Raw genomic sequence first — 25,611 nt, 5'->3', positions numbered from 1 at the left:
TGAGATGGACTTTGTAACTTTAGTCTTTAGTGTCTTTTAAGGGTCTTGAGAGTGTAAAGTTGAGCCAATGGAGGCCTTTCAGAGCATCAGATTTACACTAAAATATCTTCATTTGTGTCTGAAGATGAACGGAGGTCTGACGGGTGTCCAACCACATGAGGCTCAGTCATTAATGACACAATTTACATTTTTGGGTGAACTAACCCTTTAACAATCGCTCCACAACACTCGCTCCTGCTCTGCTTCACTACAGTAACGTTAATAATCACATCATTAACATGATTTCTGCCCGAGTCCTGTCCCGATTCTGAGCTGAAGACCACATGACCCAAGATTCTGCGCTCAAACGTGCCGTCATCAAACTACGCCTTTGCTTTGAACAGGCGACCTCTAGTGGACGGAAAACTTACATAGTGCAGCTTTAATCTCAAGCTTGATGATGTTTTGATGATCCTCAGCGTTTCCTGTGTGAACTGTATCTCTCTAACTGCTTGTGCTTGTCTTGTGTTTCTCCTTCACACACAGTCATTCCTCCCGAAGGTACAGTGAGCATGAGCGGAAACACGTCTGTCTGTGTCCCGTCAGATCCCGCATGAGATCCTCTGTCCCGTCAGGAGCTGTGGCACAATATCAGACGGGATATTCACATACTCTTATAGGACTTATCAATACTTAGAATTTTATTTTCAGCTTTTGTTTTTATTTTAGGTAAAGGTTCAGTCATTTTGTTTTGTGCTTGTCATTATTATTAGTTGTATTATTAGATCTATCTATCTATCTATCTATCTATCTATCTATCTATCTATCTATCTATCTATCTATCTATCTATCTATCTATCTATCTATCTATCTATCTATCTATCTATCTATCTATCTATCTATCTATCTATCTATCTATCTATCTATCTATCTATCTATCTATCTATCTATCTATCTATCTATCTATCTATCTATCTATCTATCTATCTATATACTCTACATACACCGATCAGGCATAACATAATGACCGGTGAAGTGAATAACACTGATGATCTCCTGTTAGTGGGTGGGATATATTAGGCAGCAAGTGAACATTTTGTCCTCAGAGTTGATGTGTTAGAAGCAGGAGAAATGGGCAAGCGTAAGGATTTGAGCGAGATTGACAATCTCTGCAGTAGTCAGTCTCTATCAAAAGTGCTCAGAAGAAGGACCAGTGGAGAACCGGCCACAGGGTCATGGAGGACCAGTGGAGAACCGGCCACAGGGTCATGGAGGACCAGTGGAGAACCGGCCACAGGGTCATGGAGGACCAGTGGAGAACCGGCCACAGGGTCATGAAGAACCAGTGGAGAACCGGCCACAGGGTCATGGAGGACCAGTGGAGAACCGGCCACAGGGTCATGGAGGACCAGTGGAGAACCGGCCACAGGGTCATGGAGGACCAGTGGAGAACCGGCCACAGGGTCATGAAGGACCAGTGGAGAACCGGCCACAGGGTCATGAAGGACCAGTGGAGAACCGGCCACAGGGTCATGAAGGACCAGTGGAGAACCGGCCACAGGGTCATGGAGGACCAGTGGAGAACCGGCCACAGGGTCATGGAGGACCAGTGGAGAACCGGCCACAGGGTCATGGAGGACCAGTGGAGAACCGGCCACAGGGTCATGAAGGACCAGTGGAGAACCGGCCACAGGGTCATGAAGGACCAGTGGAGAACCGGCCACAGGGTCATGAAGGACCAGTGGAGAACCGGCCACAGGGTCATGAAGGACCAGTGGAGAACCGGCCACAGGGTCATGGAGGACCAGTGGAGAACCGGCCACATGGTCATGGAGGACCAGTGGAGAACCGGCCACAGGGTCATGGAGGACCAGTGGAGAACCGGCCACAGGGTCATGAAGGACCAGTGGAGAACCGGCCACAGGGTCATGGAGGACCAGTGGAGAACCGGCCACATGGTCATGGAGGACCAGTGGAGAACCGGCCACAGGGTCATGGAGGACCAGTGGAGAACCGGCCACAGGGTCATGGAGGACCAGTGGAGAACCGGCCACAGGGTCATGAAGGACCAGTGGAGAACCGGCCACAGGGTCATGAAGGACCAGTGGAGAACCGGCCACAGGGTCATGAAGGACCAGTGGAGAACCGGCCACAGGGTCATGGAGGACCAGTGGAGAACCGGCCACAGGGTCATGGAGGACCAGTGGAGAACCGGCCACAGGGTCATGAAGGACCAGTGGAGAACCGGCCACAGGGTCATGGAGGACCAGTGGAGAACCGGCCACAGGGTCATGAAGGACCAGTGGAGAACCAGCCACAGGGTCATGGAGGACCAGTGGAGAACCGGCCACAGGGTCATGGAGGACCAGTGGAGAACCGGCCTCAGGGTCATGAAGGACCAGTGGAGAACCGGCCACAGGGTCATGAAGGACCAGTGGAGAACCGGCCACAGGGTCATGAAGGACCAGTGGAGAACCGGCCACAGGGTCATGAAGGACCAGTGGAGAACCAGCCACATGGTCATGAAGAACCAGTGGAGAACCGGCCACATGGTCATGGAGGACCAGTGGAGAACCGGCCACAGGGTCATGGAGGACCAGTGGAGAACCGGCCACAGGGTCATGAAGGACCAGTGGAGAACCGGCCACAGGGTCATGAAGGACCAGTGGAGAACCGGCCACAGGGTCATGGAGGACCAGTGGAGAACCGGCCACAGGGTCATGAAGGACCAGTGGAGAACCGGCCACAGGGTCATGGAGGACCAGTGGAGAACCGGCCACAGGGTCATGGAGGACCAGTGGAGAACCGGCCACAGGGTCATGGAGGACCAGTGGAGAACCGGCCACAGGGTCATGGAGGACCAGTGGAGAACCGGCCACAGGGTCATGAAGGACCAGTGGAGAACCGGCCACAGGGTCATGGAGGACCAGTGGAGAACCGGCCACAGGGTCATGGAGGACCAGTGGAGAACCGGCCACAGGGTCATGAAGGACCAGTGGAGAACCGGCCACAGGGTCATGAAGGACCAGTGGAGAACCGGCCACAGGGTCATGGAGGACCAGTGGAGAACCGGCCACAGGGTCATGGGCGGCCGAGGCTCATTGATGCCCGTGTGGTCGATCTACAGACGAGCTACTGGAGCTCAAACTGCTCCAGAAGTTAATCCTGGTTCTGATAGAAAGGGCTCAGAATACACAGAGCATCTCAGTTTATGGAGTATGGGGCGGCAAAAGAGGACCAACACTATATCAGGAAGGTGGTCATAATGTTATGCCTGATTGGTGTGTGTATATAAATATGTGAAAAATATAAATAAATAATATCATATAAATATTTTTCAATTTGTAAAATTATTATTATTATTATTTTATAGCCGTATTGATATATAATCACACAGTTTTGGCCACATTTTGCAGCCGTGCAAACAAGCACAGAAAAACGGCCATTTAAAAAAAAAAATCACATTTTAAATTGTAATTTATATCAGAAAAACGCACATTTAGATTTTCCTCAAATTGTGCTGCTCATTTCTAGTTTTCAATTCAGTTTAAGTGCGAGTTTTCCACCTAATATTTATATTTTATTTAGTTTAATTTTAGCTTTAATGCAATGAACGAAAGACGTTTTTCATAGTTTTAGTGTGAGATCGACTCCTGATGATGATGATGACGATGATGATGATGATGAGAGGTTAAAACTCCCGTTGGGTCGATCCGTGTCCCGTGTGTGTGTGTGTGTGTGTGTGTGTGTGTGTGTTTGATCTATCGTGATGTTTTGCGGTATCATATGTCAGATGTGGTCGTCGCCGGTGTTTGTGTCGTTCTGCTGTGTGTGTGTGTGTTAGTGTTTTCTTGTTTAAATATTGTTTATGAATATTCATCCACACAGCAGAAGCTTGTCGCTGATCTCTGAGGAAAGATTATTTATGTAGTATATGTTTTTCTTGTATTAAAAAGGTTATGTGTATAATTTATCCGGCGAGTGAATCTCTCAAACACAAAACAAGTTATATTTTGCATAAAGAAATTGAAGCCTGTTTTTTAGGATTATTCAAATGTTTTTCATTATTTTCGCTATTTTCATAATCAAACATACTTTACATTATTTGTAATATTATATAGTTAATATTTTATTTATATATTGCATTACAGTAGTGTGATTAGGAAGGAGATGAGAAACATTACCATTTAAGTACATTTTTATTTTTATTTTATACGTTTTTTTTATATAAACATATATTTTGATATGAATATATATATATATATTGCATCATATTAATATGATTTGAGGGAAAATTAGGTTAATTTTCATGAAAATAAAGTCATAATCAGTGTTGGGGAAAGTTACTTTGAAAAGTAATGCATTACAATATTGCGTTACTCCCTTAAAAAGTAACTAATTGAGTTACTTAGTTACTTTTTAAGAAAAGTAATGCGTTACGTTACTTTTGTGTTACTTTTTCTCACCTGGGCTGGGCTTGCTTTTTTATTTTGTTTTTTAATAGCAAAAAAAGTCATTTTTTGTGCAAATGTAAAGACCTCTTCATACCAAAATTTAAATAATAGGCCTCAGGCTGAGGTAAAAATGTGCTGCCATTCTGGATCATGGAAGAATAGGACGCAGGAGAAAAAAGTTTTAACAATAAAAACAAAAATCTAGTCATTTTTGCTCATGGCTTAACTGAATCATCAAAGGTCAGCAGCACGACATTGGTCAATAAAGGTAGATTAAATGCATAAAAATATTAGTTTTATTTAACATTTATATATTTGAGGTTTGCATAGTATTCTGATTTTGCATTTGACTGATTTTATTAATTTTGAGGAGGACAGAATCTTCATTGTGCAAGTGAGATAAATAAATGCTCACATTTAGTCTAGAACTACAATAACCATCATGTTCTCACACACACACACACACACACACACACACACACACACACACACACACACACACACACACACACACACACACACACACACACACACACACACACACACACACACACACACACACCTCTGCACTAACTCTCAACATGAGCTGTCAGTCAAATTAATGTGAAAAAGTAACTCAGATATTTTGTTGTAAATTTGAAAAGTAATGCGTTACTTTACTAGTTACTTGAAAAAGTAATTTTATTACGTAACTCAAGTTACTTGTAATGTGTTTCCCCAACACTGGTCATAATGCAAAAAAAAATCTATAAATGATCATAAGAAATCGGCTTCTTTGTCTTTATGTGAAGTATAATTTATTTTGATTTATTGCCTCATGATGTTTTTTGACTGTGTGTGTGTGTGTGTGTGTGTGTGTGTGTGTGTGTGTGTGTGTGTGTGTGTGTGTGTGTGTGTGTGTGTGTGTGTGTGTGTGTGTGTGTGTGTGTGTGTGTGTGTGTGTGTGTGTGTGTGTGTGTGTGTGTGTGTGTGTGTGTGTGTGTGTGTGTGTGTGTGTGTGTGTGTGTGTGTGTGTGTGTGTGTGTGTGTGTGTGTCAGGCCGGAGGTCAGGATCAGGAGAGGAAGCACAAAAAGCGTCGAGGAGACTTTTACTCCGTCCAGACGTCTCTGATCGTGGCGGCGCTGAAGAAGATGCTGCCCATCGGACTGAACATGTGCACGCCGGGCGACCAGGAGCTCATCCTGCTGGCCAAGACACGATACGGCCTGGTACAGGGGTCTCTGGGGTCAGGGGTCAAAGGTCACAGGTGTGTTTGCGTGTTTGTGATGGGATGGTTTTGTTTGGATGTGTAGAAGGACACGGATGAGGAGGTGAAGGAGCACATCAGACAAAACCTGCACCTGCAGGAGAAGGTCAGTCCGTGGAACACACACACACACACACTCACACACACACGCACAAATCCAGCAGCTGAACGAGTCTCGTGTTCACACACAGTCGGAGGATCCGGCCGTCCAGTGGCAGCTCAACCTTTATAAGGACGTGATGGTGAAGGCGGAGGAAACTCCAGACCCGGAGAGAAGCATTGAGCGGATCCAGAGCATCTCAGCCGCCGTTTTCCACCTGGAGCAGGTCAAAGCGTCTCACACTCACAGATCAATGTCATCATTACCATTTCAATATCATACACTATATTGCCAGAAGTATTATTGAGATGGAGAGGGGATTATGGGGTGGGGGTTGTTTTTCAGGGGTTAGTTCCAGTGAAAGGAACTCTTAATGCTTCACCAAGACATTTCGGACAATTTCATGCTCCAGACTTTGTGGGCCCAGTTTGGGGACGGCCCCTTCCTGTCCCAGCATGACCAGTGCACAAAGCGTCTCCAGTAAGACATGATGAGGAGTTTGGTGTGGAGGAACTGGAGGAACTGGAGTCCTGATAGAACAGCTTTGGGATGAATTAGAGCGGAGACTGAGAGCCAGGCCTTCTCGTCCAACATCACTAATGAAGAATCCCCATAAACACACTCCTAAACCTGGAGGAAAGAAGAGCTGAAGCTGTTAGAGCTGCAAAGGGTGGCCGACTCCATATTAACCCTCTGGGGTTCTTCGGGTCAAAAATGACCCGTAGCATTTTATAAACAAATGTTAAAAGGGGACAGGATTTGAAAAGTCTAAGTGGTCGTAAAAAAAATAGTCACACTCAGGACCTTCGGGTCAAAAATGACCCCCATAGGAAATGAATGGGAAATTGGCAAAAATATGAAAATACAGAGTTTTTTTGAGCACACAATCTACAAATCAGCCAGGATGCAGAAAAAAAGGACTCAACAGTGAAGATCTCTAAAACATCAAGAGTGCAAAACACACACAAAAACGCACACACACACGCACACACACAAACACAAAAACACAATTAGCTTTTGGAATGGCACCCGTTAATTTGTGTGTGCGCGTGTTTTTGTGTGTATAAGTGTGTGTGTGTATGTGTGTTTTGCACTCTTGATGTTTTAGAGATTCATTTCCTATGGGGGTCATTTTTGACCCGAAGGTCCTGAGTGTGACAATTTTTTTTTTTACGACCACTTAGACTTTTCAAATCCTGTGCCCAATTATTCTTGGGTGTTCATATACCAAGAACCAATAAAGACACCAAGTTTCAGACCATTCCGATGAAGCTACGATTTTAATTTTTTTTTTATAAAACGCAAGATCCACTATAGTGGTAAAATTGTGCTATTGTGTGATAAAAATGCTCAATGTGTCCACCGGATGGCACTGATCTCATTTAAAACATTGCTCATGAGGCCTAGGCTTGACTCTAAAATGAAATACAGCTTTAATAAAAAAAATAAAACAATTATATATATATAGATTTTTTTTTAATTATTTTTTTATTTTATTTTTTTATTATATATTTAATGGGAAAAAATGGGTCATAATTTTTGTATAAATATTAATTATAAATCATAAAATTATCTCAAAACACCAAAAAAGAAAAGAAAAATATTATTGAACAAAAATATATTTCATTGATTTTACTCAAATCTTGTATATCTTAATCCCGCCCCCTGGGTCATTTTTGACCCGAAGGTCCTGAGCGTGACCCATAAATGAAGAACCCCAGAGGGTTAAACCCTACGGATTAAGAATGGGATGGCATTAAAGCTCATGTGTGTGTAAAGGCAGGCGTCACAACACTTTTGGCGATATAGTGTATATTTCATCAGCCGAACCCCTTTGAGCTGCAATATTTACCCCTGAGATTGAGTAATGATTTCAATAATTACGGTTCGCTTTTCCTCAACTCACGAACCCCTGGTATAGAAGCTCAAGACAGTTGCTAGATTTACATTTCTTAAGTGAAATAAAAATGCATAGATTTTAGAAGATGTTCGGTTTAAGTCAAAAAGGGAGATTTTCAAACAGTGAGAGTGGTCAGATCAAACTCAGGATGGCTCTCTCTTCAGGTTGAACAGCCGCTGCGCTCGAAGAAGTGTGTTTGGCAGAAGCTGTTGTCTAAGCAGCGGAAGCGAGCCGTGGTGGCGTGTTTCAGAATGGCACCGCTGTACAACCTGCCCAGGTAACACATCTGGAACTGTCTGTCTGTCTTCTGGAACTGTCTGTCTGTCTGTCTTTCTTTCTTCTGTAACTGTCTGTCTGTATCCCTGTCCATCTGTCTGTCCGTCTCTCTGTCTGTCTGTCTGTCTGTCTGTCTGTCTGTCTGTCTGTCTTTCTGTCTGTATCTGTCCATCTGTCTGTCTGTCGCTCTGTCTTTCTTTCTTCTGTAACTGTCTGTCTTTCTGTCTGTCTGTATCTGTCTGTAATTGTCTGTCTGTCTGTCTGTCCGTCTGTCTGTCTGTAACTGTCTGTCTGTCTTTCTTTCTGTCTATCTGTCTGGTTAACGTTCTGTTTGTCTGTCTGTCTGTGTCTGTCTGTAATTGTCTGTCTCTCTGTCTGTCTATCCATCTGTCTTTCTCTCTCTCTGTCAGTCTCTCTGTCTGTCTATCCATCTGTCTTTCTCTCTCTCTCTCTCTCTGTCTGTCTGTCTGTCTGTCTGTCTGTCTATCCGTCTGTCTGTCTGACTGTCTGTCTATCCGTCTGTCTTTCTCTCTGTCTGTCTGTCTATCTATCTTTATCTGTCTGTAATTGTCTGTCTGTCTGTATGTTTATCCATCTGTCTCTCTGTCTGTCTGTAACTGTCTGTCTGTCTGTCTGTCTGTCTGTCTGTCTGTCTGTCTGTCTGTCTGTCTGTCTGTGTCCATCTGTAATTGTGTGTCTGTAATTGCCTGTCTGTCTGTCTGTCTGTCTGTCTGTCTCTGTCTGTCTCTGTCTGTCTATCCATCAGTCTTTCTCTCTCTGTCTGTCTGTCTGTCTATCCGTCTGTCTGACTGTCTCTCTGTCTATCTGTCTGTCTATCCGTCTGTCTTTCTCTCTGTCTGTCTGTCTTTCCATCTGTATTTCTCTCTGTCTGTCTGTCTTTCCGTCTGTCTTTCCCTCTGTATTTCTCTCTGTCTGTTTGTCTGTCTCCGTCTGTTTGACTGTCTCTCTGTCTGTCTGTCTGTCTATCCTCCTGTCTTTCTCTCTGTCTGTCTGTCTTTCCGTCTGTATTTATCTCCGTCTGTCTCTCTCTATTTCTCTCTGTCTGTTTGTCTGTCTCTGTCTGTCTATCCATCTGTCTCTCTGTCTGTCTATCCTTCTGTCTTTCTCTCTGTCTGTCTGTCTTTCCGTCTGTATTTATCTCTGTCTGTCTCTCTATTTCTCTCTGTCTGTCTGTCTATCCTCCTGTCTTTCTCTCTGTCTGTCTGTCTTTCCGTCTGTATTTCTCTCTGTCTGTCTGTCTGTTTGTCTCTCTGTCTGTCTCTCTGTCTGTCTGTGTGTCTGTCTGTCTGTCTGTCTGTCTGTCTGTGGTGTCAGTCTGCGTTCTGTCAATGACACCTTTGATTCTGTTCATCACACTAAGACCCAAACCATGAGCAGAGGCAGAGCTCCATATGTGTGTGATTTGCCTTGAATCAAACTTTACATTTTTATTTTGCTGCACAAAATTCTTCAATTAATTTGATTGTATAATATATGAGTGGTAATTGTTTTATGTAATATGAATAATGCATTCTTAATGCAGTTTCATTAATAATAATGCAGTTTTGTTTGTAACAATCCACTTATATTTTTTTGTAAATTAAATATATGTGGTAAACATCTCTGTTACAAATGCAACCCTGGCTCTCTTAGAGGGGGAACTCACACTGGTCCTAGGACTCTTTAGGGAGCGCTTCCAGTGCGACCGGTGTCTGAAGCATGTGTCTGAACGTGACAATAACATTGGCCAGCGACAGCTTATGACTTCTGGTGCGAACAGAGAATAAATGGGCGCCTATAGTACACATCAACACCTTTTTTGTCTGAAGGAGACGTGGGCAGACATACACAAAGCATGGCTACAAGACGCAGTGCCTCATTCCCCTTCTCAGGGAACCAGGGTTACATTTGTGACCGAAACATTCCCTTTCGAATGGGAAATTGCACTGCGTCCTAGGACGCTTTGTGGAACAAATACATACTCCACCATATTAAAGGGATGAATGCCGTAACCGCTCAGATAAAGTCCATGACCAGAGCTAGATCCGGAGTCACCGTTCCCCATCCTAGATGGTACGCATCGGAGTTCTGGGATGGAGACCTCAGCAGGATGACTCTCTAAAGCAAGAGGAGACCTAACAACACCCACCTTGAAGATAGTTAACAGGGCTCTGAACCGGTTCAAGGAACGAAAACAAAAACCGGAAACGAACGAAATTTTAAGAGGAACAAAAACGAAAACAAAATCAATTTGAATCGTTCTGAACAGAAACGTTAATTTTAAATGACCATTAACCGGTTAATAACGTTATTTTATCGTTCGTTTAATATTTTAATTTGGCAGTGACCAATCATGAATTGAGTAGTCCAGCATGTGATGTGACGGATCAAGCGTGAGTGAAATGTCATCTATGAATCTACCGGTAACGCAAGTCAGTGTGAGCGCGCATTTACACGCCTCAAGCACATTTCTTTCCCCACTGAGGTCTACAATGAAAGCGCAGGTATTGGAGGACATTCTTTTCGTACGTTTAAATAAGCAGTTCGGACTTTAAGCTCAAATAGACTAATTTAGGCTAGTTTGTGGATTTCGTTTAAGCCTATCCAAGTAGGCTACTATAGCATCTATCAAACATTTTTCCTATAGTCTTTCAGATTGCCAATACAGCTCTATGTTTTCTATACGGTTTATGCTTCGTATTAAATGGTGTTATATTGCATTAAATGATCGAGCTTTATTATCTGACTGAATTTGATTATGTGATGCAAGGACGTGTTGCGCAGTGTTTGCTTTGAAATTACCAGCATTAAAAGAGCAATGGTTATCCAGTTTATTCTTTATTCATGCAATTTTTAAAACAAGTCGTGTTTTTAAAAAAAAGTTATGTACAAAGAATGTTATCACTCTTCTGAAAAGAATAGGCATATAGAGGCCACTTTCCGCTTCATTAAAACAGGTCAATATTTGTCCCGCTGTTTATGCTTTGTAATTAATGCATGTATTTCTGTTGTGGTTTTAAAAATGTTATGAAATAAATATTCAAGTTTAATTATCATGCGTTATATTATCATTGAGTGAAAATAAGTCTTTATTTATACATATTTGTTTAAAGTATAGGCTAAATTAAAATAACGTTATTAACTGTTATTTTTTCAAATCAAACCGTTTTTGGAACAGTAATGTTTAATGAAGAACGCAAAAACGTAAACGTTAAAATATCAATTCTGCTCGGAGTGAACCGATTTATATATTTTTCTGTTTTTAAGCCCTGATAGTTAACCAGGGAGCCTACAACCTACTCCTCTGCCTCCACAGAACTCTCAAAGCGGAGACCTCAGACCAAAGAGTCTCACAAAAGAGCCTGACAACTCGATACTGATATCCAAGCGGAGATCTCAGGAGCGGAGGCCTCAGCAGGACAACTCTTTAAAGCAGGAGGAATCCTAGTAATGCCCACCTTGAAGATAGTTATAGGTCCTGTTCTTCGTGATCCCTTTTTTCAAACTTTAGTTAGTGTGTAATGTTGCTGTTAGAGCATATATAATACCTGTAAAATGATAAAGCTCAAAGTTCAATGCCAAGCGAGATATTTTATTTAACAGAAGTTCCTTTTCAAAGCCTACAGCGAACGGCCGGTTTGTTCTACATCCCTGCACTTCCTGCTTTAATGACGTCAGTAGAACAGTTTGTTGACTAAACTCCGCCCACAAGAATACGCAAAAAAGGGGGCGTGGTCTTGTTGCTCCCTCGTGGAGAAGAGGAAGTGTTGCGTTCGGTTGTGTTTGTCGCCATGTCGTCCAGACGCTGTTATTTTCATCCCGGAGTCAAATCACCTTTGTTTGGCCTTCAGGGACGCTGTAGTTTGAGCGCGTTCATCTCCCCGTTATTGTAAGAGGCGTGACCTCTCCAGGCAACGTGCGCTAAGCTGCTGTCCAATCACAACACGGGAACCGCTGGCACAATCAGAACTCGTTACGTATTTCTGAAGGAGGGACTTCATAGAACAGGGAAATCTTTCAAGCCGTTTTGAGGACAGTGAAAACAGCGGTATACAGATCAGTACATTGTGTGAAAAATACTGTGTTTTTTTTACTCGTGAAACATGAACACATGTAATATTGCACACTGTAAACACAATCAAAGCTTTAAAAAAAAAAAACAGGAAAAACGGGACCTTTAACCAGGGAGGCTCAAAAAAGAGCCTACAACCCAGTCCTCTGCCTCCATGGAGCTCTCAGAGCAGAGGCCTCAACAAGACTACTCTCTAAATGAGGAGGCCTAACTACATCCAACACCAAGGAGGCTCACAAAAGAGCCTGACAACTCGATACTGCTATCCAAGCGGAGATCTGGGGACGGAGGCCTCAGCAAGATGACTCTCTAAGCAAGAGAAGGCCTAACAACACCCACCTTGAAGACAGTTAACTCCACCTTGGAGACTCAAAACATAGCCTACAACCCAGTCCTCTGCCTCCATGGATCTCTCAGGGCGGAGGCCTCAGCAGGACAACTCTCTAAAGCAAGAGGAGGCCTAACTACATCCAACACCAAGGACTGCCTATCAAGGAGTCTCACAAAAGAGCCTGACAACTCGATACTGCTATCCAAGTGGAAATCTCAGGAGCGGAGGATGACTCCCCAGAGCAACAACACTCCACCATGAAGATAGTTCCACCAAGGAGACTCACAGAGAACCATCCACTCAATGCCACTGCCTATAGCATTATGATGCTGAAATCAGAACGAGCTCATTACAGGGAGTGGAGGACCTTGCCCAAAAGTAGGTTCTACTCCATGACCAATGGGAGCTACCAGCTAAGGCTTGCTACAACCATTGTAAAACCTGTAAATCCGAGCTCTCTCGTTGGGAGTCAGGACTCCTATATTAAGAGTTCCACTTACACTCAACTATGAAGCACTAGCTGCGACCACTCAGAAACAAATGTCTTTGTAGGATCTCAAAACTCCAGACACTCCCAAAGGTGCCTTACGACAAAGAAGGGTTCGCAAACTGGGGCGAAAAACCCGAAAAGAGATCGAAAGAGCTCATCTCAGTGACTGGAGGACACTGCGTCAAGACCTGACTCGGGGGAAGACTTCTGGGGCCGGTTGCATAAACCGTTAAGACTAGTCTTACAAGTTAGACATACATTTTTTTCTTTAAGACTGTTCATAACTTTTTAAAATCAGTTACATAAAAACATAGACTGGCCTAATTTGATAAGAAAAGTAAGACTGAATGCCACTTGCCTAACTGCTAGTGGGTCATACTAGATCTTAGGACACTGTCTTAACATAATGTCTTAGTTTATGCAACTGGCCCCTGCTCTTCTGTCAAACCCGACAAAAAACAGGCTCTCTAGACTCCAACACAACACAACTAGGAAGACGCTTCCTGTCAGGTTCCAGAGATCACCACCACCGAGCCGCGGGACCCGAACTGCAGGGTGCAGGCGCTCTATTCTCATCCCTCGAGATGGAGAGAATAAACCACAAAGGTGCTTTTCACAGCCCTCGAGAGCTGAACGTGCTCCGCTCAGACGGTAGACTAATAATAATCCAGCGTATAACAGTCACAAACACATCACTGTGAGTGCCTTCGACTCCCTCGAGAGCCAAACGCGCTTGTGCAAACAGAGAACAAAGTCAAATCTTACAGTCTTCTACAATCAATCTTACTCTTTCAGTCAGTCGCGCGAATGCATCACAAAGCGCGCCTCACAATGATTGCTACAAATATGGTTCAGCCCCCCGAAAACTCAACGTGCATGCTCCTTACCCAAACGCACAAGTCGTGTGTCCTCAAGTGTTGTCTCTCATACTTTCTGAAACTGAGTGATCGTCTTCACACCTGCATAAACAAAACGGATCCTGAAGACAAAAGAAGTGTTTGCCGTGTACTACCTTTTATACTCTGGTCGCACCGGAAGTGACGTCACAGGCTGTCGCCGGCCAATGTTATTGACATGTTTACATTTAAATTGATGCATTTGGCAGACGCTTTTATCCAAAGTGTCTTACAGGGACGTCTTACCCCTGACCTTATTACAGGGACAATCCCCCTGGAGCAATATGGAGTAAAGTGCCTTGCTCAAGGACACCCTGGTGGTGACCGCTGGGATCGAACCAGCAACCTTCTGCGTATCAGTTCCATGGTTTAACCCACTGGACCACCATCTCACATCTCACGTTTAGACACGTACTTCAGACAACGGTCACGCTGGAGGCGTGCTAGGACGTCCAAGGACGCAGTGCGAGTTCCCATTCGCAAGGGAACCCTTGTTATTAGCAACACCAGGGGCTGTTTTGTGCAATTCAGCCACACAAGAGACTGAACGTGAGCCAAGGCTGCGATATACTCACGGCGAAGCTCTTTATGTTCTTTGCTTAGAAGTAGAAAGAAGTTGGAAATACCTTTGCAGCGATTTACTGTTATACTGATATATGATATATAGGGCTGGACGATTAATCGAAATCGAACCACAATCGCGATTTGGCTTATGTGCGATTATGAAAGCGCAAAGGCTGCGTTTTTAATTAAATGTGACCCCGTCTGTGAAACCCCGGCTAAAGTGGCATAATCTAATGATGAGATATAGAGCGTCAAAGTAGTCATAGCCATAAATTGACCAAAACAGGTGATTTGTGTTTATTGCTGTAAATGATAGATTATACCAAGGGCTTTGAGATGCAGTACTCAATTTTTCATTTATAATATTATAAATACTGAAATAAATGACTTTATTGATGCTACGTTTTATTATTTTGCACCAAAAAATACCGGACGTGGGCTTCTTAAATATTGATTTAATGTTTACTTTCGACGCAGAAACAACTGCTGATTCTTATATCATTCGGTTCAGAAACATATTTTTTACAATTACAAAGTGCAAACAGACCATAAAATCAATCCGCACGACCAACGATCAGGTCAGTGTCGGGAAAGGCAAGAAAGCGGCGACTTAAGCCGGGTTCCGATTTCTGTGTGGATTTCTTTGTGCCATCACCGACATTTCAGGAACAGCTTATTAGTTTTCTAACTCCACCTTCTGCCGATATATCCATCTTATTTTAAAGACATTTAATGGCTGCGACGTGTCTAAATAGTTTGGTTTTTGGATGCTGATGCTCTGGGTTTATGAATTCGCTCTCTGACAGGGCGGCCGCGGCACGCGAAGCGCAAGGGACAGAACAGCTGATAGTTTAATTAATAATGATTAATATAAGCCTACTGTTTTTTTGTTGGCTAAATAAAGAACCCGTATTATATATTAATATAAAAAAGTCCGCCGGAAGCAAAGCTCTTGCGTCTGATGTTTTGGTTTCGGTTTGTAAGCCTATACGAATAGAACATGCATGAATATGGGAACATAAAGTGCAGGACGTGCTTTATGTAAAAGAGTTATTAAGCGCAATGAGCCATGAAAAAATCATAATGAATCATAATCTAATCGAAAAGTGAAGATTCACAGTTATCACTAACTGTACAAAGTTTGAGACTGACCTGTTCACTTAGATTTACTTTACAAATGTTACACAGTGAGATTTTCTATGTATGTTTTATATATTAATGGATATATATATATAGGCATATTAATTACATTTTCTACTGAGATTTCATTTTACTAATAAAGTTATAGTCTACAAATCATTAGAGTGAACTGACTTTGTAAATCAAGCTCTGGTACCCCCATTCGTTTCAATGTTTCACGCTTTTTGGACATGCACATCCTAATAAATAGCTTTGTTGTACAAAACTCTAAGAATTTTCCCATAAATGTGTCCTATATCACTGAAAATGGGAGTAACTTAGCTTTTATGTGGTAAATGGCACGTAGTCAGAATAATAATGGTTAAAATGTTGTGCAATTTTAAAAATAAGCTTGATTTCAAAATTGGAATTTCTCAAAATCATGATTTTCTGAGGCCGAAATTCAAATAATTTTTGACATGGTCTTATGCTGCGTTCACACCAAACGCGAATTGAGCGTCAAAATCGCGTCTACCGCGTCTAGTTTCACGCGCGAACATTTTGAATGCATTCGCGCGTCCGCAGAGAATTGGACGCGCGTAGAAATCGAGCGTTTGAAGCGAAATTGACGCGCGTTCAAGGCACTCCAGGAGAAATATGTCATAAAACACCACTCTGCCTCTTTTCATTTTCATTAAACATATATATTAAGCATTAATAGCCACACAAATGTGGTCCAGGCAACTCCTACATTATCTTCACTACATGTATATTTAAATATCCTTAAAATATAAAGTTATGAAACTTCTCTTTGCCCTCAGTCAAAACGATTTGGCAGACAACAAATTATAGATTCATGAGAGCAAAGATCGGCCGTTAGATCTACACAAAACGAACCACTACAGGACATCAGAGCCAGCGGCAGACGCCAGAAGGACTGGCCGAGGAAAGGCTGCCTTCGCCGGGGTTATGAGCGGTGATTGCCCGCGGTGATCGCCTGGATCTCACAACTCCAAAAACACAAGATTATTTTTTTTTAAATAGGCGCTCTCTTTATAAATAAACCACAGACTTGAGCTTTAAACAATTACATTCCCACCTGAAAGAGTCTTAAAACTACATTTTGTGACACAATACTACTATTTTTAATTTATGCAGGGTTTCTCATACACGTCACTTTACCACGTGACAGCAGCAAGCAGGCTCCTGATTGGTTAACGCGGCGCGAATTGACGCCAAAGTTCAAATTTTTCAACTCGGGCGTCAGACGCGAATTCGCTTCAAACGCGTGAATGCACAAAAGCACCATTCGCGTGTAATGCGCGTATCGCGCAAGACGCTCAATTCGCGTCCAATTCGCGGCATTCGCGCGAACTGGGCGCGCGAATGAGGCGGATTCGCGTCCTTCGCGCTGCGCGTAACGCACCTTCCGGGCCGCGGGACCACCAGACGCGCGTCAACGCGCCTTTCCATTGACTTAACATTGAAATCACTCGCGCCAGACGCTCAATTCGCGTTTGGTGTGAACGCAGCATCACTCAGTCAATATTAAAGATATCAAGGTTATATTTTCAAAGAATGTTCTTTACATTATGTAGGATAATTTTATGTATAAAACAGTGAATCACCAAAAAATGACTTTAGCTGGGTTTTCACAGACAGGGTCACAAATAAATAAATGCCCAGTGTGTCAGTGAAGAGCGGCTCTGTAATCAGTAAACACTGCTCCGTCTGAAAGACTGCGAGTTTGAGTCGCTCATAATGTGTCAAACATCTTCACAAACTAGTAATGTACCAAAATACCACCAAATACAGCGTTTAATAACAGGTTTTAACTCACTTCATATCGTCAGTCGAGCTGATGTGGCTTCTTATCACAGAATGTCAATCAGCACTGAATACTTTATTATTATGAAAATACCCGAGAAGGCTTGAACTCAAACACCATATCTTATCGCAGAAGTGTTATCTTCATGTTTAATCAGTCAAAGCATTTCTATCTTCTTTTATTCAGCGACAGCGCTAGCTTTCCTGAAAACGAATGATTACTTCTCTGAGGCGTCTGTGGAGTTTCTGCTCGAGGGCGCCCTCTGGCCTCCAGTATGAACAAAACTTTTGGGTAGAAAATAAGAAAAATAATACTTCTAAATAAATTTATATGACAATCCATATGTTTTTCTTCAATGTACAGGAGTTTTAATCCCCACAGTGGATGCATAAGAGGCTCATATTTCATATTAAAGACATAGACATCACAGATAAAAAGCACAGATTTTTATAATAATATAATATATTATTATACAAATCTGGGCTTTTTATCTGTGATTATATATATATATATATATATTTTTTACAATAAATCCTTAGACCTTTCTAATGAATTTTAGTCATAGGCTATCTGCATATTAACAGGTAATCCATCATTTTATTTATTCTTAAATGCTCTATTTTAATTTTTTAATAATGAATGTTATTGTAATAGTAATATTTCTTATTTTTATTTAGCAACAATAATAATCATAATAATTATTATCAGTCATATTAATATATAAACACAAAATGTTATATACACACTTTTCATTTGTAAAAATAATAATAATAATCGCATTTTAACCATAATAATCGCAATTAGATTACTTCCCCAAATCGTGCAGCCCTAATGATATACTTGTTAGCGATCCCATGCCGTCGGTGCTCCTGAGAGATGAATATGTGAATATGTGCTGCACGCTTTCCTCTCAATAACACAATAAACACAACAGAAATGAGAAAACATCAGTTCAGAAAGCATCTGATCACAGTGGATATGTTTGCACCAGCTCCGTCCACAGATGGGGTCATTAATATCACACTATGATTGTTTGATTATAAAGTATATTTCAGACTATAGACTATATAGATCTGAACCCCGTTTCTTTGCATGACACAGTGGCATTACCATAGATGAATGGATCTTTCGGCTTTACTCTGAACATTGTATAAGCATTCATTCATTAGTTTCATGTGTCGTTGAACAGAAGAGAGGCGTAAACGTCTCATGCTTTGGATTTTCCCGGTAAAACCAAAACGACATAAAAATCAATCTACAGCCTTTCAGACAACATAGGAAGTCGGAGAAGGTCTCGTTTTTAAGTTTCATTACAAGCTGTTCACACATTAACGATAAAAAAAGCAATAAATACTGTAATATTCTTACAAACAGCCCCTTTAAGTATTTATTATATGCACACTTTTATTATGTGCATGTGTATGTTTTCACATATATATCATTTATCTATGTGTGTGTCTTTATTTAATATATTTAGTTTTCAAACATGTATTATTAATAATATTTTTGTGCAGTTCAAATGTTGTTCTATCTCATATGTTCAGCACTCTTATGTCTTGTCGCTCTGTAACTCTAAACCGAAGTGTCCATTATGATTCTTATTAATAACCAAGTGAATATTGTTGTTTAACACGCGTGTGTAAATGTGAATCGGATCAGTTGTTTGATTTGTGTCTTGTTTCCTCTCCACGTCACGTTCCGGTTCTCAGGCACAAAATTAATAATTAATTCCTGAGTTCCGACACTTTTGGCTGGGCAGAATTCTTGCGAGTTCTGACTTTGACAATCTGCTCGCTGTGCTAACGGTAACGTAACGCTCAGACAACGCTTGCTTTGCTCTCGGAAACTCGCGTTTCTGAGCCATGGTTTGGTAACTCACACTCACTGTCTGACGGGTCATCTGAGATGATAAAGAGTCCATGTGTCTTTAGTGTGTGATGTTCCAGTTCTTCTCTCTATCAGTGTCAGTGTTTCTGAACTCCTGAAACGCCTCCATTGTAGTCTTGAGTTTTCTTCGGGAACCAACACACCATAATATTCCTGATTATAATAATTAATGCGCAGAATAAAGGGGCGGGGCCTGGTTGAGTTAGTTAGTAGTGTGTTGAAACTGGCGGTTATGGTAAGGGCAGAGCCATAGAAAAAGAGAGTTGCAATTTCTGGTAAAATTAACACAATATGTGCATCGACTTCAACTAGGTTTTTCAGTAGCACTTTATTCTGGGGAGATATAAAGAAGAGATAACGTTAATGTTGTTTTTGAGTGATCTGGTTAGTTTATGTGGGTCATGTGAGGGCATGATTTTACAGCGTTGAGTGTTGTAGCCAATCACGGGCATTTCTGTTGAAAATAATGACCAGTCATATGTTTAATTTACCAGGAATGAGAATCCATATCAATCAAAACAAGTTTTATACAGTCTCTAAACGCTGAATGAATTTAGTGCAAAATTCACACGAATCTTCCCATTATCTACAAATCCTCTCATCATAACAAACAAAGCACAGAGACGATTCAAATAAAGATATATTGTGTATATAAGTTTTTGTTTTTCATGAGACTTTAACCCTACAATTGGCCGATATATGTAACACTTCAGTACAAATACAGTAACAAAAATAGATATTTTAATGTTATAATAGTGATTTGATGATCTATAAAAATTCATTAAAAAAAAAAAAGGCTAATGAGCCAGTAAGTGTTCCTCTTCCGCCATCTACTGGTTATAGTGCTCATTTCTTTTATAATTGAAATGTCGTTAACGTCCGAATGTTATTTTATGATTCTCACACAGGCATACACAACAGGTGATTATAAATGAAGGATTCTAGCATATACAGAATTTAACCCAAGAAATAAGTTTTAAATAGTGTTTTAAAAAAACAGTGCAACCAATTTAATTCAACTCTTTTTATCCAGGCGTTATTCATATTCATTATTCATATATACGTTATTCCTTGAATTGGGCTGACTTCATAGAAACGCATTTGACAGAAAGATCTCAGAGAGACTGAAAACTGTTGAAATATGGCCGATAGCATCTGGATATAGTAGCTGATCACGTTAACTAACTGCAACTCTATTATATAACAATAAACATTAACTATAACGCGCTTCGTAAAATACCACTTCTATTAATATTCCTGAGAGGTCAACTAATGCCATAAAATCTGAAAATATGCAGTAATTTCCTCAGTTTGCCAGCGAGTGTGCTTGAGATGCACTGAAATGAATGGGGTTCAGTGCTGGAACTATTGATCGCTCTGTGACACGCTTCACTTCCGCATTCCTCAGTTCCTGTGGAAGTCTATGGGAGTTTCGTAACTCTGTTTTTCAACTGCTCTGGGTAAGGGGCGAGACATTTCCCAAACACTTGACTAATCACAACACAACGCTCCAGCCGACCAATCAGAGCACAGTGTGCTTTTCAGAAGGCGGGGCTTCATAGAGACAGAGCGTTACTGACAGACTGGGAAGAGAGGAGCCGCAACACTGGAGAATATGAGGAGATAATCAACATTCAACTGCTCTAGTTGAGCACAAAAACATATATGGCCTCTTTAGAGTTTGTAGACTACCAGTTGTATAAACTTTGATGTCACGTCTACATGATGACCCGTCAGATGAACCCTAACTAACTAACTAACTAACCCTCCAGCACTTCCTGTTTCCCTAGCCTCGCCCTGGTAACCCTGCTGCTATGCTAACCCTGTCTCCTCCTCCTGTCCCGTCTCAGGCATCGCTCCATTAACCTGTTCCTCACGGGATACCAGCGGCTCTGGATAGAGGCAGAGATGTACTCGTTTGAGGAGAAGCTAGTGCAGGATCTGGCCGTAAGTAACTTTCCGCTCGATGGCGAGCCGCTGGTTTCCACACCAGACCCAGTGAAAGCCAAACGAGCGTGTGTGTGTGTGTGTGTGTGTGTCTCTGAGATCCAACTAGAGCTGATGTGACATCAGTTGTGTCCCATATGACCTTCTGTAAATAGGGGCGCCATGAAGAGTTTTAAGGGGAAGATGAATGTGTTTATTTCTCCACCCCTCAAAACGAGATTGATTTGAACCCATTGACTCTTATGATCACACCGGTGTGATCTGAATTGGCGCGTTAGGCTAAAGGCGTTTAAACAACAAAACAACATTCACAATCGGAATATACACTCACCTAAAGGATTATTAGGAACACTTGTTCATGGCAGTTGCTTCAATGCATTTAGGGGTGTGGCCCTGGTCAATCTCCTGAACTCCACACTGAATGTCGGAATGGGAAAAAAAGGGGATTTAAGCAATTTTGAGCGTGGCATGGTTGTTGGTGCCAGACGGGCCGCTCTGAGTATTTCACAATCTGCTCAGTTACTGGGATTTTCACACACAACCATTTCTAGGGTTTACAAAGAATGGTGTGAAAAGGGAAAAGCATCCAGTATGCGGCAGTCCTGTGGGAGAAAATGCCTTGTTGATGCTAGAGGTCAGAGGACAATGGGCGACTGATTCAAGCTGATAGAAGAGCAACTTTGACTGAAATAACCACTCGTTACAACCGAGGTCTGCAGCAAAGCATTTGTGAAGCCACAACACACACAACCTTGAGGCGGATGGGCTACAACAGCAGAAGACCCCACCGGGTACCACTCATCTCCACTACAAATAGGAAAAAGAGGTGACAATTTGCACCAAAATTGGACAGTTGAAGACTGGGAAAATGTTGCCTGGTCTGATGAGTCTGGATTTCTGTTGAGACATTCAGATGGTAGAGTCAGAATTTTGCGTAAACAGAATGAGAACATTGATCATCATGCCTTGTTCCCACTGTGCAGGCTGGTGGTGGTGGTGTAATGGTGTGGGGGATGTTTTCTTGGCACACTTTAGGCCCCTTAGTGCCAATTGGGCATGGTTTAAATGTCACGGCCTACCTGAGCATTGTTTCTGCCCATGTCCATCCCTTTATGAGCACCATGTCCCCATCCTCTGATGGCTACTTCCAGCAGGATAATGCACCGTCACAAAGCTCCAATCATTTCAAACTGGTTTCTTGAACATGACAATGAGTTCACTGAACTAAAATGGCCGCCACAGTCACCAGATCTCAACCCAATAGAGCATCTTTGGGATGTGGTGGAACGGGAGCTTCGTGCCCTGGATGTGCATCCCACAAATCTCCATCAACTGCAGATGCTCTCCTATCAATATGGGCCAACATTTCTAAAGAATGCTTTCAGCAGCTTGTGGAGTCAATGCCACGTAGAATTAAGGCAGTTCTGAAGGCGAAAGGGGGTCAAACACAGTATTAGTGTGTGTTCCTAATAATCCTTTAGGTGAGTGTACATACAATTCATGATATAGTAAAGAAGTTTGTGAATATTTTGAATAAAAAGGAAACACTAAATAAACGCGTTTAATAGGGAGCGCGGGGCACAACCTAACGCGGGGTTAGTTGTAACACGCATGTTTTAACCCTTTCCACACACGCCAGAATGACGGAACTCAGTGTATTTACTAGATGCCATATCAACATTATTTAGAGAAAAAATAGCGCCAAAATTAAAAAATCTCTGGAAGATATTACTGAACATGTTTTTAACCATAGCAAAAGTACATTTCTTAAGTTTAGTTTTCATCTCTGTTTTTTGTGTTTATTTAAAATAAGACAAATCCGATATTATTGTAATCGTATATCTGTTATTTAACAGTTGAGATTGTTCTTTAATGCTGATCTAACACACGAGCCGCGGTTAATCCCAGTTGAGAAGGCGGTGTGTGTGTTAACACTGCGTTACAATCAGCCCCTATTAGAAATATGCCATTGTATTCTATACTTTTTGAAATTATTTTGAGAAACCATGAGAAAAGGGTGAATAATGACTGAGAGTTAATTATTAAATTATTAATTATTATTATGTTTTGAACTATGCTGTATTTAGCGATGTGTTTGTAGTCAAACTCAAAAATGCTTATTTTTTTAATGATTAAAAAATGCCATTATTTTATTTTTAAAATGTAATAATTGTATTTTGTTGACAAAATATTTTAGTTTGTCTTGTATATTTTTTTGATTATATCAGGTGTCATTTTAAGCTGTTATTTGGTCATGTTATAGTGTCCTCCACCTATGGGGCATGTTGTCACATTTCACTTCCATTCTTTCGGGGTAAATCAAGAATAAAGTAAACACTGTATTAATGAAACAAAACCACATAATTGTACTATAGATGTTTGTGCAATTAATGTGGGAAACAATAAATACTCTGAACCCCAAGTGGATTTACACAAACTGAGAATGTCAGAAAGCGTGAGGTTGTGCTCGCTCTCCTCTACTGTGTCTGTGTAGCTGCATGACACAAAAACTGCGGGGTTTCCGTTTCCTGTTCAGGCCTTTATTTCCTGCACTGATGCATGATGGTTGTTCGGTTCACATCATGGCTTAAGCTCCTGAAAGCAGCTGACCTGAGCTTCACTAACTCTCCAAACTCTCTCTGCTGCATGAACGACAGTCCTGTGTGAACTACAGCAGAGATTCCCAAACGCTCCGCTTTGAGCTCAAACATTTCAAATCAGATTTCAATAACACATTCTCATGTTCACAGTTCTCTGATGATTCATTTCAGCTAAACAAATAAAATATTTTTATTAAGCAATTCATTTTGGTTGTTTTTATTTTAAAATCATTTGTTTTAATTTTTTACATGACTGAATTAATATGGTTTTATTTGGATTATTTTTATTTTTAATATTGTTTGTTTTAATTGTGCATTTTGATGATTGCATACATTTTTAGTGTTTTATTTTGATTGATTGTTTTTATTTAAAAATGTATTTTAATTGCACATTTTTATGATTTGTATTATTAATGTTTTTTGGTTTTTAAAAAAAATGTAGATTTTTTTTTATTTTGGTTTTTATTTTAAAACGATTTATTGTAATTTTACATGATTTATTTGTTTAATTTAGATTTTGTTTTATTTGACAATATTTATTTTGATTTTAATTTATTATTTAATTTAATTATCATTGTTTTATTTTAAAAGTTCTTATTTTTTAATTATTGATTTAAATTTTACATAATGATTTAATTACTTAATATGGTTTTATTTTGATGATTTTTATTTTTAACATTGTTTATTTTAATTGCACATTTTTATAATTTCATTATTGTTTATTTTGGTTGTTTTATTTTAAAATGATTTAATTTATTTAATGATTTAAAATGATTCCTTTTGATTTTAGTGTATTATTTAATTTAATTATTATTGTTTTATTTTGAATATTCCTATTTTTTAAATATTTATTTTAATTTTACATAATGATTTAATTAATGTGGTTTTATTTTAATTTTATATTTAATATTTTTAATTTAGTTGTGCATTTAATACATTTTTATTTTGATTGATTGATTGATTGTTTTTATTTTAAAATTACTTATTTTAATTTTACATAAGTTATTTATTGCTTTATTTAGGTGTTTTATTTATTTTATTCTTACATAATTATATAATTAACGATTAGGGTTTTATTTTGATTTGGTATTATTTTATTTTTAAATAATTTTTGGTTTTATATTTTTATAATTTAATTAAAGTCTTTTATCAATTTACAAACCGCAGATTGGGAAACCCTGATCTATGGTGAAGTGCCATGTAATCAATCAGTGTCAATAATGTACAATATACCATAGTATCGCCATGACAACCTCACTGTACCATAGTATCGCCATGACAACCTCACTGTACCATAGTATCGCCATGACAACCTCACTGTACCATAGTATCGCCATGACAACCTCACTGTACCATAGTATCGCCATGACAACCTCACTGTAGCATAGTATCGCCATGACAACCTCACTGTACCATAGTATCGCCATGACAACCTCACTGTACCATAGTATCGCCATGACAACCTCACTGTACCATAGTATCGCCATGACAACCTCACTGTACCATAGTATCGCCATGACAACCTCACTGTACCATAGTATCGCCATGACAACCTCACTGTACCATATCGCCATGACAACCTCACTGTACCATAGGTATCGCCATGACAACCTCACTGTACCATAGTATCGCCATGACAACCTCACTGTACCATAGGTATCGCCATGACAACCTCACTGTACCATAGTATCGCCATGACAACCTCACTGTACCATAGTATCGCCATGACAACCTCACTGTACCATAGTATCGCCATGACAACCTCACTGTACCATAGTATCGCCATGACAACCTCACTGTACCATAGTATCGCCATGACAACCTCACTGTACCATAGTATCGCCATGACAACCTCACTGTACCGTAGTATTTTACTGTAATGGTGTTCAAGTTCTCCTTCAGCAATGATATATAATGTGTT

General features: G+C 40.7%; 1 protein-coding gene across 1 annotated transcript in view; it reads left to right on the top strand.

The window, feature by feature from the left end:
- LOC307136190 (ryanodine receptor 3-like) overlaps nt 1-25,611 on the top strand; it is a 307,469-nt gene that overhangs the window by 210,169 nt on the left and 71,689 nt on the right. Inside the window, exons 53-58 of the mRNA XM_079832979.1 lie at nt 526-540; nt 5,472-5,642; nt 5,727-5,786; nt 5,872-6,006; nt 7,845-7,957; nt 20,994-21,090. Of these exons, the coding sequence (XP_079689105.1) occupies nt 526-540; nt 5,472-5,642; nt 5,727-5,786; nt 5,872-6,006; nt 7,845-7,957; nt 20,994-21,090 (591 nt within the window). The remainder of the gene's footprint in view (nt 1-525; nt 541-5,471; nt 5,643-5,726; nt 5,787-5,871; nt 6,007-7,844; nt 7,958-20,993; nt 21,091-25,611) is intronic.

Source organism: Gobio gobio, assembly GCF_949357685.1.
Source record: "Gobio gobio genome assembly, chromosome: 13".
NCBI classification, from domain to species: domain Eukaryota; kingdom Metazoa; phylum Chordata; class Actinopteri; order Cypriniformes; family Gobionidae; genus Gobio; species Gobio gobio.
Note: the sequence above shows the minus strand (reverse complement) of the source record. Positions and strands in the feature narration are given on the sequence as shown.